Source organism: Ursus americanus, chromosome 15, assembly GCF_024610735.1.
Source record: "Ursus americanus isolate L20-20 chromosome 15, mUrsAme1.1.p, whole genome shotgun sequence".
NCBI classification, from domain to species: domain Eukaryota; kingdom Metazoa; phylum Chordata; class Mammalia; order Carnivora; family Ursidae; genus Ursus; species Ursus americanus.
Window position 1 is genome coordinate 5,359,613 of NC_142141.1, and position 14,327 is coordinate 5,373,939.

At 41.6% G+C, this 14,327-nt stretch overlaps 1 protein-coding gene across 1 annotated transcript in view; it reads right to left on the reverse strand.

The window, feature by feature from the left end:
• The window catches only part of ATP6V0E1 (ATPase H+ transporting V0 subunit e1), a 37,919-nt gene extending 24,419 nt beyond the window's left edge, over positions 1 to 13,500 (reverse strand). The window contains exons 1-2 of the mRNA XM_045792124.2: positions 13,314 to 13,500; positions 7,410 to 7,457 (exon numbers count right to left, since the gene is read on the reverse strand). Of these exons, the coding sequence (XP_045648080.1) occupies positions 7,410 to 7,457; positions 13,314 to 13,417 (152 nt within the window). The 5' untranslated portion in view covers positions 13,418 to 13,500. The remainder of the gene's footprint in view (positions 1 to 7,409; positions 7,458 to 13,313) is intronic.
• Positions 13,501 to 14,327: the final 827 nt, after the last annotated feature.

A 14,327-nucleotide genomic window follows, 5' to 3' on the forward strand; every position in this document is an offset into this window, starting at 1 on the left:
AGTTCCTGTAGGCTGTGTAGGTCCTTGTGCGATGGGCAGTATTAGGGGGCTGGAGAGGTGAGTGAGGGGAACTCGTTTAGGGTCACAGAATAGGGCCTATGGGAATAAGTAGATGAGGGAACCACTTTGGGAAGTGACTGAGGCTTTTCTGGCTTTTTATTTGTTTACTGTCTGTCTCGCCTCACTAAAGCGGGCAGGGGACTATGTCTGTCTTATTTATTCACTGCTATAGATCCAGTGCTTGGCACAAAGTAGGCCCTAAATAAATATGATGAGTGAATGAACTCTAGTAAAGATCAATAAAATACACGCTACAATAGCCTTGTAAGAAAATTGTGCTTGTAACTCATAGTTCTCTGAATTAAAATAATTTATTTTAACAAACCAATGATAGCATTACTTTATATTTTTCTCGTTGTTACAAGTTTTCACACACAGCATCTCAATTTAAAATTCACGAAACCATACTACCATGTAATCAGCCTAGAAGAACATACATTCAGCCTAGAAGAACCAAGGGCTCCTGCCTTTTGGTCAATATTTCCTTTTCTGTATCACTCTGCTGGTAAGATTTAAAATTAGTCAAGTTATAAAGATAAAGCATGTTTTCCAAGAAGCAACTGTACCTTCACAGTACTGCACTAAATTTCTAATTTACCCGATGACGTAAGGTTTGTAACTCTGGGTAGGCTACATAATTCAACATTAAAAACTAACCTAAGACCAAAAGAAGTATGCAACAGTAACTAACAGGATTGTATGCTTAAGGAACAAAAGTGACCTTGTGCCTCAAGGAGGGAACCCGATATGTAACATTCAGACATTCCGCTGCTGAACTATTAACACAAACTGGTTGCACTGGCAGAGATCCTGATTTTTCAGAGCTTGAACAAGTTACGCCCCATGAATCTAACCTTAAACCAGAACAAACTGGAAAGGGAAAAAACTGCCATAAACTGAAGGCACTCTAAAAGTCCATGAATGTATTTCAAAATGTGACTTTGCTTAGGAAATCCAGTTTGGGTGTGATTTATTTCAAGAGGTATCTTCAAAAACATGTACTTACTAATGGCAAACAGTGAAGTTTTCTTTGAATTTCAAATTTATTATAGAATCCTGTCCCTTTGTGGAATAAAGTATTTGGGATTTGAATTCAATTCGCTCACCCATGTTCCAGGCCGACATTTTGCTAAATAGGATATATGATCAGGTTTCAAATAAACAAAAGAAAAACACCAATTTCATAAGGTCTATACTACACAGCTCATTTTCCCATATGATGGCATCCAAATCATTTAATGTTGGAACACTGTGTGCTATCCTTATTAATACACTGATGACAGTACGAATCCACGGTCAACAGAGAAGTCACCAGCATGTCTGGGACAAAGGAAAAAAATCTAGACAATGAGAGGGAAAGGCTCACAGATACTCCTCAACTGAGTCACTAAGACTCAAAGAGGTATAGTTTCCAACCATGTCCAGTATTCATTTTACACCTGAAAATGAAAATAAGAAGTATGGGACCGACTAGAAAAGGTTTCTTGTTCGTTAAAAAAATATATATTATGAAAATGAAGCAAATTTCAAGGACAGTGGAGGACCAGAAAGTCACAAAACATTTCTGCCCCATCTTCTTAATCTCAAGTCATTCTTCTGCACAGTAATTTTCTCATTTTTAAGATCCTACCACCAACCTTGCTGATCGGGCAACGGAGATCTTCAAAGGAATAAAAAACAAAGGCCTTTTTGATCACAGGATCACTCCTTGGCTCCTGGACTGAAAAAGCTCCTTTGCTGGGCTTTCTAGAGGAGATTCAGTGCTACAGACTGAAGCTCAATCACCCTTACCAAAACGAGAAATTCTGGATGATGCACGTATTTCCCCTTTACTCTGTAAAGCTAAACACAGCTTGTGTAAGAATTCTCTCCACATGTTACCTGTCAGACTTCCCCTCTGGAAGCTGAGCTGTATCACCTGAAAAAGTTATCCTTCTCACTAGAAGAAACAGAGTGAACAAGCCAACTGTAGAAAGTCTTATCATCTAAGCCCTAGTGCTGAGGCAAACAACACCACCACCATTCAGAAAAACTTCCATAGTGCATTATGATTCAGCTTTAAGCACTTCAAGTTGTGCTCGAACAAGTGACTGAATGGCCACATACCTAAAATTCATGGTGATAACTTTTTGTCGGGGCAGATTTTGATCTATGCCGACAACTAGAATTGGCTCATCCCCACAAACCTCTTTGAAAAACCTCAGCGCAAAAGCCCCGGGAGATAAGAAATTAACAGACTCACAGTTGTGAAGAGCCATGGCCTTTCATCACACGGTTAGAACTGCTGTTTCCCCTAAGAAGCACCCTGCTTAAGAATGACTGGGTAAACCAGGGAATTAAAAATGAGCTTAAGCAATTTATGGAAACCAATGAGAACGAAAACACATTGGTCCAAAACCTGTGGGACACTGCAAAGGCAGTCCTAAGGGGAAAATACATAGCCATCCCAGCCTCACTCAAAAGAATAGAAAAATCTAAAATGCAGTTTTTATATTCTCACCTCAAGAAGCTGGAACTGGAACAGAAGAACAGGCCTAACCCACGCACGAGAAGGCAGGTGATCAAGATTAGAGCAGAGATCAATGAATTAGAAACCAGGAGCAGAGTAGAGCAGATCTACAGAACTAGAAGCTGGTTCTTTGAAAGAATAAATAAGATCGATAAGCCACTGGCCAGACTTATTCAAAAGAATAGAGAAAGGACCCAAATTAATAAAATTATGAATGAGGGGTGCCTGGGTAGAGCAGTCGTTAAGCATCTGCCTTCGACTCAGGGCGTGATCCCAGCGTTCCAGGATCGAGTCCCACATCAGGCTCCTCTGCCGGAAGCCTGCTTCTTCCTCTCCCACTCCCCCTGCCTGTGTTCCCTCTCTCGCTGGCTGTCTTTCTGTCAAATAAATAAGTAAAATCTTGGGGCGCCTGGGTGGCACAGCAGTTAGGCGTCTGCCTTCGACTCAGGGTGTGATCCCGGCGTTATGGGATCGAGCCCCACGTCAGGCTCCTCCGAAATGAGCCTGCTTCTTCCTCTCCCACTCTCCCTGCTTGTGTTCCCTCTCTCGCTGGCTGTCTCTATCTCTGTCGAATAAATAAATAAAATCTTTAAAAATTAAATAAATAAATAAATAAATAAAATCTTTAAAAAATTATTATAAAAAAATAAATAAAAAATAAATAAAATTATGAATGAAAGGGGAGAGATCACGACCAACACCAAAGAAATAGGAAGGATCATTAGAAACTATTATCAACAACTATATGCCAATAAATTAAACAACCTGGAAGAAATGGATGCCTTCCTGGAAACCTATAAACCACTAAGACTGAAACAGGAAGAAATTGATTATTACTGATTGGATTTTATCTTTGTGTATGGTGTGAGACTGATTAAACAGACTGATTAACTAAGAGATTGAAGCAGTGATCAAAAACCTCCCCCAAAACCAGAGTCCAGGGCCTGACGGATTCCCAGGGAATTCTACCAAACATTCAAAGAAGAAATAATACCTATTCTCCTAAAGCTATTTCAAAAAATAGAAACAGAAGGAAAACTACCAAACCCATTCTATGAGGCCAGTATTACCTTGATCCTCAAACCAGGCAAAGACCCCATCAAAAAGGAGAATTACAGACCGATTTCCCTGATGAATATGGACGCCAAAATTCTCAACAAGATCCTAGCTAATAGGATCCAAAAGTACATTAAAAGGATTATCCATCACGACCAAGTGGGATTCATCCCTGGGATGCAAGCGTGGTTCAACATTTGCAAATCGATCAGTGTGATAGATCATATCAACAAGAAAAGAGTCAAGAACCATATGATTCTCTCAATAGATGCAGAAAAAGCATTTGACAAAATACAGCATCCTTTCCTGATTAAAATCCTTCGGAGTGTAGGGATAGAGGGTACATTCCCCAATTTCATAAAAACCATCTATGAAAAGCCTACAGTGAATATCATTCTCAATGGAGAAGACCTGAAAGCCTTTCCCTTAAGATCAGGAACACGACAAGGATGCCCACTCTCACCATTAATATTCAACATAGTACTAGAAGTCCTTGCAACAGCAATCAGACAACAAAAAGAGATAAAAGGTATTCAAATGGGCAAAGAAGTCAAACTGTCTCTCTTCACAGATGACATGATACTCTATATGGAAAACCCAAGAGACTCCACCCCCAAATTACTAGAACTTATAGAACAATTCAGTAATGTGGCGGGATACAAAATCAATGCTCAGAAATCAGTTGCATTTCTATACACGAATAATGAGACTGAAGAAAGAGAAATTAGGCAATCCATTCCATTTACAATAGCACCAAAAATTATACGATATCTCGGAATTAACTTAACCAGAGAGGTAAAGGATCTATATTCTAGAAACTACAAATCACTCTTGAAAGACATTGAAGAAGACACAAAAAGATGGAAAAATATTCCATGCTCATGGATCGGAAGAATAAACATAGTTAAAATGTCTATGCTACCCAGAGCAATCTACACTTTCAATGCCATCCCGATCAAAATACCAATGACATTTTTCAAAGAACTGGAACAAACAGCCCTTAAATTTGTGTGGAACCAGAAAAGGCCCCAAATCACCAAGGAATTGTTGAAAAGGAAAAACAAAGCTGGGGGCATCACGTTGCCGGATTTCAAGCTATACTACAAAGCTGAGATCACAAAGACAGCATGGTACTGGCACAAAAACAGACACATAGACCAATGGAACAGAATAGAGAACCCAAAAATGGACCCTCGGCTCTTCGGGCAACTAATCTTTGACAAAGCAGGAAAAAACATCCAGTGGAAAAAAGACAGTCTCTTCAATAAATGGTGCTGGGAAAACTGGACAGCTATATGCAAAAGAATGAAACTTGACCACTCTCTCACACCATACACAAAGATAAACTCCAAATGGATGAAAGACCTCGATGTGAGACAGGAATCCATCAAAATCATAGAGGAGAACATAGGCTGCAACCTCTTTGACATCGGCCACAGCAACTTTTTTCATGACACATCTCCAAAGGCAAGAGAAACAAAAGAAAAAATGAACTTGTGGGACTTCATCAAGATAAAAAGCTTCTGCACAGCCAAGGAAACAGTCAAAAAAACTAAGAGGCAGCCCACTGAATGGGAGAATATATTTGCAAATGACACTACAGATAAAAGACTGGTATCCAAGATCTACAAAGAACTTCTCAAACTCAATACATGGGAAACAAATAATCAAATCAAAAAATGGGGAGAAGATCTGAACAGACACTTTTCCAATGAAGACATACAAATGGCTAACAGACACATGCAAAAATGTTCAAAATCATTAGCCATCAGGGAAATCCAAATCAAAACCACATTGAGATACCACCTTACGCCAGTTAGAATGGCAAAAATTGACAAGGCAAGAAACAACAAACGTTGGAGAGGATGTGGAGAAAGGGGAACCCTCTTACACTGTTGGTGGGAATGCAAGTTGGTACAGCCACTCTGGAAAACAGTGTGGCGGTCCCTCGAAAAGTTAAAAATAGAGCTACCCTATGATCCAGCAATTGCACTACTGGGTATTTACCCCAAAGATACATACGTAGTGAAGACAAGGGCCATATGCACCCCAATGTTCATAGCAGCATTGTCCACAATAGCTAAATTGTGGAAGGAGCCGAGATGCCCTTCAACAGATGACTGGATTAAGAAGTTGTGGTCCATATATACAATGGAATATTACTCAGCCATCAGAAAGAACGATTACCCAACATTTGCAGCAACATGGACGGGACTGGAGGAGATTATGCTAAGTGAAATAAGTCAAGCAGAGAAAGACAATTATCATATGGTTTCACTCATTTATGGAACATAAGAAATAGCAGGGAAATCGGTAGGAGAAGGAAGGGAAGAATGAAGGGGGGGTAAACAGAAGGGGGAATGAACCACGAGAGACTATGGACTCTGGGAAAGAAACTGAGAGCTTCAGAGGGGAGGGGGGTGGGGGACTGGGATAGGCCGGTGATGGGTATTAAGGAGGGCACATATTGCATGGAGCACTGGGTGCTATATGCAAACAATGAATCATGGAACACTACATCAAAAACTAAGGATGTACTGTATGGTGACTAACATAAAAAATTTTTAAAAAAAGATAGAGAACAAACTCAGGGTTGCTGAAGGGAAGTAGGTGGGGGATGGCCTAGATGAATGATGGGTTTTGAGGGCACTTGTTAAGATGAGCGCTGGGTGTTGTATTTAAGTGATGAATCACTGAATTCTACTCCTGAAACCAGTATTGCACTGTATGTTAACTAACTAGAATGTAAATAAAAATTTGAAGGAAAAAAAAAAGAAAAAAAAAAAGAACTGCTGTTTCCTATGTCATGTGGGCACTAAACAAAAGCCTGGCCAACACCAACACTTTCCACATAAAGAAGCCTCAGGAAGCTACACAGCTCTCTTTAAGAAAAAAGAACTACTGGTTCTAAACTCTAAAAGGAAATCCATGAAAGGATAAATTGTATGGTATGTGAACTAGATCTCAATTAAAAAAGAAAGAAAGAAACAAACAAACCATTAGGCCTTTGAATACTCTGAAGTGGCTATCCTCTCCAGGAACTGATTAGTACTTGGTTTTTTTTCTGGGGCTTGACTTGTCCTTGTCCCATTCCTCAGAGAAGAGGAGAATGTAGGCAAGATCTGGAAACCTTTACAGTAGTTTAACAGCAGTCCAGTCATTTCTGACACTCATGAGGATTAAGAATGGTTTTCCAAAAATATATGTTGATGAATTCACTTACATATCTTAAAATAGTTTTCAACCAACAGTTTGCACAAACTATATAATCTACTTAAATGTGTTAATTATCATACACTGATATAACATGATTGTTAAAAAAAATTGTCTTTACTTGATTACAATTCTAGCTCAACTTCTGTTCATCAGATAAACAGAAGTCATACTCAAGAATGGCTTTACTGGCTTCACAGTGATATTTAAATGAAATGAGTATGCCTAAATTCTTCACAATAGTAAAATATAAAGTAGGACAAGGACAATTTCCAGCTAATTATAAGATTTAAATTTGTGCCAAATAATTTACACTTGTATTGCCAAAAGCACAGAGCATCTGTACAGTTTTTATGTAAATGTATTGAACAGAGAAATAGTGTGCTCTTTTCCATCTTAGGATACTATTTCTAGATGTTACATAAGGGACAAGCTCCAAAGACACAAAACTGTAAAATTTCACAACGATCATGTTCCACGAATTTATTTTTCAATCACATACATTATAAATATCAAGAGTAATTTCCTATTATCTTGGGAAAAAAGCTACTTACAAGAGAAACATACTTACAAGAGATAGCAGCAAACTGAACAGGTTACCAGCATGGTGATGATAACTCTAAAAAAAACCGAAACAAAACAAAACAAAAAAACCATCATTAGATAACCAGCAAACTAAGGAGACACTGTCAAATGGTTTAAGCTTCCTTCCCAAATTACAAACTGGCAAGGTCTGTGCACCAAGAAAAGGGAACTGAATCTGCTCAAACACCAAGGGACTGCACTTAGAAGTTTAAGTAATGAACATCTGTATTTGAAGGGTAGTATTGAGGCCACAGCCAAACCCATCTACAACTGAACACAAAAGACTGCGGTGACAATTAGTTTTGACATCCAAGAAACTACCTATCTGGTAATTTTCTCTGCAATGAAATGACACTATACTTGTAAAAATTTAACTTTCTGGGAGCGCCTGGCTGGCTCAGTTGGGAGAGCACGTGACTCTTGATCTCAGGGTCATGAGTTCAAGCCCCATGATGGGGATAGAGATTACTAAAAATAAATAAACTTTAAAAAAAAAGTCAGAACTCCATCGATTTACAATGAAAAGATGAAAAGATGATTCTTATATAGACAGAAGATAGATAGATATCTATGTATCTTTCCAGTATTGACCTCTCCCATCTCTATTCCTGTCCGAAAAATAGTTAAATCTGGATCTCTGATCAGCTGAATCTCAACATTTAAAAAATTGAATTCATGGTATCTCCTCTTCCCATTTCTCTTTCCAAAGGCTCTTCTTCCCAATTCCTGCAGCCCCAGAAGCAGCTCTGTCACTTCCACCCATCCGACCCACTCCTCAAATCTGTCATCGTTTTGTTCACGCCTCCTCTGCACCCTTAGTCACCAAATGCTAGCAGATTCAAAATTTTCTTCCTTCCCTTTCATCCTACCACAATCACCTCACAGTCATCTTTCTAAAATAATTCTTTCATCACATCACTCTGCAGCTGAACACCTTTCAATGCTCTCCATCCTCCATAGGAGTAATTTCCAAAGAGGGCGTCTCCACACCCCACAGATTAAGGAAGACCATCTCCTACAATGCAAGTAGCAAATATCAGAATTCCTGTTTATATTTTCAATTTATCCTTTAGAAGTTATGTGTGTGTGCATGTACTTTCTGTGGTCAATACTGGCACATCCATTCATTCATTCAGCAGATTTTCAATGTGTGCCCAGTACGTACCAGGCTCTGGGGAAAAAGGAGTAAATAAAACGGATGAAAACCTGGGCCACGGTGAAGTTTACATGATTGGGGGGGGGGGGGGTAGAGCGACGGGACGGACAACAAAGAAGCTGAACATTAAACAAGAACTATTTACTTAGGTACCATTAGTATGCCAGGTGGTCAGTAAGTGCTAATGCAGAAAAATAAAGCAGGGAAAGAGGATAAGGGTATACACGGGTTGGAGGCTGTGCTTGCAATTTTAATGAGGGCAGTCAGGAAAGGGCTTGCTGAGGACGTCGCAAGTGAGTCCAGACCTGAAGGTGAGGGAGTGTTCCAGACAGGCGGAAGAGCAAATGCAAAGGCTCTATGGTACCAGGAGTTAAAAGAGGACAGAAGAAAACAGAGGCACATGTAGCTGAGCAGAGCCAGGCGAGCCTAGTAAGAAGTGAGGTCAGGGAAGGGGAGAACATAGACCAGAATTGGAAACACCTTTAAAATAGTTCAACGGTAGTTCTGCCATTTCTGACACTCAGGAGGACGAAGAGCAGTGTCTTGGCAGCTTCCAAAGGAAAAGGGAAGCTATTTGGAGAGATCTGAGGACAGGACTGACAACATCTGATTCAGATTCTAAGAGGACCTCTCCACAGAGTAGAAACAAACTGGGGGGAAGAGAGACAAAGGGAAAAGCTGAGAAACCAGTTTGGGGCGGGGTGAATTGCAATAATCCATGGACCAGGCTGGTAGCAGCAGACGCAGTGAGAGCTGGTCAGACTCTGGATATATTGTGAAGGCACCTTCTTCAAAATATCTAACTTATACATTATGCTTATAATACATAAATAAGTATGCATGGGAGTTTGTGCTACAAAATTCTGACAGCTGCGTAATAAAAATGTTTGATTTTTGAAGAGCTACACAATCAAGTCCAGCTCCTTGTCTGTAATCAGTTCCCTTCGCTCATCCTCACCACTGTCCACTTTCAAACAGCCACCTTCCACTTCCAAAAGCAGGTGGCCTCACTGTCCCCCCAAACACATCAAGTTTACTATTCTCCATTCCCAGCTTTTGTTCATTTTCCTCCTTTCCTCTGCCTCAATTTGGAAGCCCTCTGTCTTCTATCCTCCCCAAAGACCACCTCAGAGAGCCAAAACTGCTGAGGCTCTCTGTGTTCCCTGCCTACTATGTTCATATCTAAAGCCCCTCATTAAAATATCACCTCCGGCCTGGCTGGCTAAGTAGGAAGAAGAGTGTGGGACTCCTGAATCTCTGGAGTCATGAGTTCAAGCCCTACACCGGAGATAGAGATTACTTAAATAAATAAATAAACTTAAACAAAAATAAATAAAATATCTCCTCCAAATAGGCCACTTAGTTATTGCATGCCGAAGTGTTTGAGGTGAAGTGTCACGATGAATGCAATTTACTTTCAAACGGTTTAGCAAAATTTTGTGTACTTACACACATACACACACTCACACATATTCATAGATACAAAGCAAATATGAGTATGTTAACAATTATTATATCTAAGCGATGGAATACAGTACTCTTACTATTCTTTCTGCCTTTCTGTACGTCTGAAAATGTTCTGTATTCTTGAAAAAACTGGAGCTGACTGAACTCCCTGTGAGCTAGCTCCATCCCCTCCCTCACATCTACCCCTAAAGGAGCCACAGAGAAAAAAAACGGAAGATTTTAGAGCATCTGTGGATTCCTAAAGAGAGGGAAATCATGAAAAACATGAAAAGTCAGGAAAGCTGATTCCAAACACAAACTTGTTTTTATTTGGCCCATTTTCAGTTGTAGAAAAGAATGAGAGCAATGGGTTTGCTTTAGGTTACACAGAGATTTTTCTGCATTCTGATGTGTGTGTGATAAAGGAGCAGAAGGCTAGCTGAGGACAAAGCACAAGCTGACACCCTGCAGCTTCCCCCACCCCCCCAACTTCTGGATGGGATCTGTGTGACAATCCTCCAGGAAGCTCCCAACTATCTTAAAGGTAATGCCTTGCTGGGGGGCGGGGAGAACAACCTTAACTTGACAGTGGCAAGGCCTCTGGTATCTTGTAGGTCCTCTTTAGCATATGAAAGTTCTTTTGAAATCTCCCTTTTCCTTACCTCCCCCAATTCCCAAGTATATAACCAGCCACCCTTCATAATCCCACTGCAGCAGCTCTTTCTGCCCACAGGTCCTGTCCCCGTGCTTTAATAAAACTACATTGTTACACCAAAGACATCTCAAGAATTGTTTCTTGGCCATCGGCTCTGGACCCCACCCCAGCGAACTTCACCTATATTCCAAAACCACATTGCATGGGTCTTGCAGGGAAAAGGATTTAACATCGAAGTCTCTCTTCTTCCCTTGCCACATAGCACCTTTACTTAACTCTTTAATGAAGATTTTTTTTTAAGATTTTATTTATTTATTTGACAAAGAGAGAGAGACAGCCAGCGAGAGAGAGAACACAAGCAGGGGGAGTGGGAGAGGAAGCAGGCTTCCCAGCAGAGCAGGGAGCCCGACGCGGGGCTCGATCCTAGGACCCTGGGATCACACCCTGAGCTGAAGGCAGACACTTACAGAATGAGCCACCCAGGCGCCCCATTAATGAAGATGTTTTTAATCTTTCAAATCAGAAATGCTCTGATTAAAAATTAACCTAGTCCTTGAAGCAATTAAGCTCCTTCATGTATTAAAAAACAAACTCTTTTGCAGCCTTTCAGGAGATAAAGGGGAACTAGTACTAATTCAATACTAATATTTCCTTCCATTTTACAATGAGGAAATGAGAACAGTGAAAAGTTAACTGAATTGTCCAAGGTCACAAGCATCATCCAGCTAGCAGCAGTGTTCCTCAAAGTGTAATACAATAACTTCTGGTAGACACTGTGTTTCAAGAACTGCTCAATCCTGCCAAGAGCAGGAAATACAAGGATTGGGGTGGAGGCTGTGAATTAGACCCAGATAACCCATCACTACCAGGTCAAACCTGAATCTTGACACTAGAGCTAGAAACTGAGTAGTCCATATACTATAGGAGACATTTCATTACCCTGGATAACAGCAGTGGCATCAAGTCTCAAGGCTGGGCATGGTGGGTCCAAATGGGGTCTTTAAGAAAGGAGCAGGGAGTATTACAAGTGCATTAATAAATGCTTTTTTGAGTATTTAGACTGGAAAGGCAGACAGTAGGGTAATCAAATAGTTGAAGAGAGAAACACAACAGAGGGGCGCCTGGGTGGTGCAGTGGTTAAGCGTCTGCCTTCAGCTCAGGGAGTGATCCCGGCGATCTGGGATCGAGCCCCGCATCAGGCTCCTCTGCTGGAAGCCTGCTTCTTCCTCTCCCACTCCCCCTGCTTGTGTTCCCTCTCTCGCTGGCTGTCTCTATCTCTGTCAAATGAATAAATAAAATCTTTAAAAAAAAAAAAAGAAGAAGAAACACAACAAAGAAGTACTTTGTTGTTCTCTAACTCCAGTAGGAGAAACAGGTCTAAGAAATTAAATTTGGTTAATACAAACTGTTTCAATAATCCTAGAATTCCAACACTCTGCATCATTTATTATAGTCTGGAGAGATGACCCTCTGTAACTGCTGTTATAGGGGCGGGGGAGAGGGAGGGGAAACCCAATGCTACCAAATGATAGAAATTCATCTACCATTTTTCCTTTTTAAACAAATTGTGATTTACTTTCAAGCCAGATAGAAATACCAAGTCTAATACAAGTTTATTCCAGACAGCAAAAGGGATCTGGGTCGCAAAATATTAAGGAAGTCATAGCATTTTCTTTCCCTTAATAAAGGCAATAGAATTATCCACTCGACGGGTATTTACTGAATACCTACTATGCATGCAAAGCACCGGAAAGCCACCAATTTGTTTCAAAGAATAAAGCAAGAGATGGTGTTTTGGCCAAGCTCTGACTTCAGCCTAAGTTTCATTCCACATGATCTTGGGCTGAGAAAAAATGACTAAAAGGCAAAAGAGGAACCAGAAAGAGGGTGTTCAAAGCGCTTTGGAAGACAAGGCTCTATCTCATACTACAGTAGAAAAGATTTACTTACAACATAGATAAAGGTCTATTTAACAAAAAAGTCCAGGGGAAGAGTCTCGGTCAATCATTCTAAGAAGTTGGTACACTCACATACAAGCGCAGGAGCGCCCTCCAAAAGGTATGACGCAGGGGTTTCTAAACAATACCTCCTGCTCTTTGGTAATTAATCTCGCTTTAGATCAGGCCCAAACTACCTGGCGCCCACTAGATGCAAGGCCTGGGCTCCACGCTGCTGCACAGGCTTGTGTCCCGTGCAACTGCGACAACACGTGAGGCACAGAGGGCAATTTCTGTTTTATTTGATCCTTTCCTTTAAAGTTTAGGCCTCATCTGAGCGGAGGGCAGGGCTAAAGGGGTGAAAGTCGTCTAGGGACAAACCACTACTTCTCCTCGAGTCGGTATAAACCCATGTCCGATGCACCCTTCCCAGAGAGGCCGGTGATGAGAAAAAAAATCCCCCTGTAACCCCTTCCCAAGGAGGGTCCGTCGGGAGTCACCCTCCTCACCCTCGGACCGGGGAACCCTGAAGCTGCCGCGGTAAAGAAGTCGGGGAGCTGCAGGACGTCGGGGCCTGACTCTGGAGTGCGGGGCCGCGCCGCAAGGTCTCTGACCGGTGCAGGTCGCCCCCCTCCCCCGCCCGGCCCGGCGGGTCCTCACCGCGCGTTCTTCCCAAGGCGGGCCTGGCGCACTTACCCCCGGTTGGGACCCTTAGGGATGAACCAGGGCACGCAGAAGCCGACGAAGCCCCAGAACACGCTCATCACGATGAGAGGCACCGTGAGGCCGTTATACGCCATGGTTGCCGCCGGAGATACCAGCCCCTGCCCAGCCGCCTCACTTTGGTCCCACCCGGAAGTGTCAACACCGGGCCGCGTGACCAGCGCGCGCAGAGACCCGCCTCCCGCGCCCCACGTGACCCGCGCGCCGGACTCCGCCCCTTCCTCAATCCCGTGTACTTTACATATGGACCCTAGTTTCCGTGCAATAGCCGTGTGTCCTTAACTCGAATTACCACCTGATTTGTTTCTTCATTAAGCAGAATGGATTTCTGGATTAAAAGGGAAGTTGGACCAATAACCTTTAACAACCTGTACCAACTCTTCAAAAACATAATTCCAAACTTTCACGGGGCCAGTAATACAGGAAACTAGATGGTCATCTTTGTGTTCACACTGCTCCCCCAAAACAGCCTAAGCAAAAATTTTACTAAGTTCCAGTCCAAGCGCTGCCTTCTCCAAGACCTATTTCATTATGTTAGCGTGTCTCTTGTGGACGTATATTTTAACCAACCTTCCACTGGGGCAAACTCAAGGACAGCCACTGTTTAACAGATCATTGCTCCTCAGGAGTACTTACACATAGGAGGTGCTCAATAAACACCTGTAACTGAACTAATCAAGAAAGGGTGAGGTCAGCCAGAACTAAGACAAAAATGTCTACTCCTTCTATTTTTTTCTTAATTTGTTTTCAACTGTGGTAAAATATACATAAAATTCACCATCTTAGCCGTGAAGTGTAAAGTCCAGTAGGATTAAGTATATTCACATTGTTGTGTATCTAATCTCCAGAACTTTTTCATACCCATGGAACAACTCCCCATTCTCCCTTCCCCCAGCCCCTGGCAAACCCCATCCTACCTTTTGTTAAGTTTGACTACTCTAGATACCTGATATAAGTGGAATCATACAATATTTTTCTTTTTGTGAC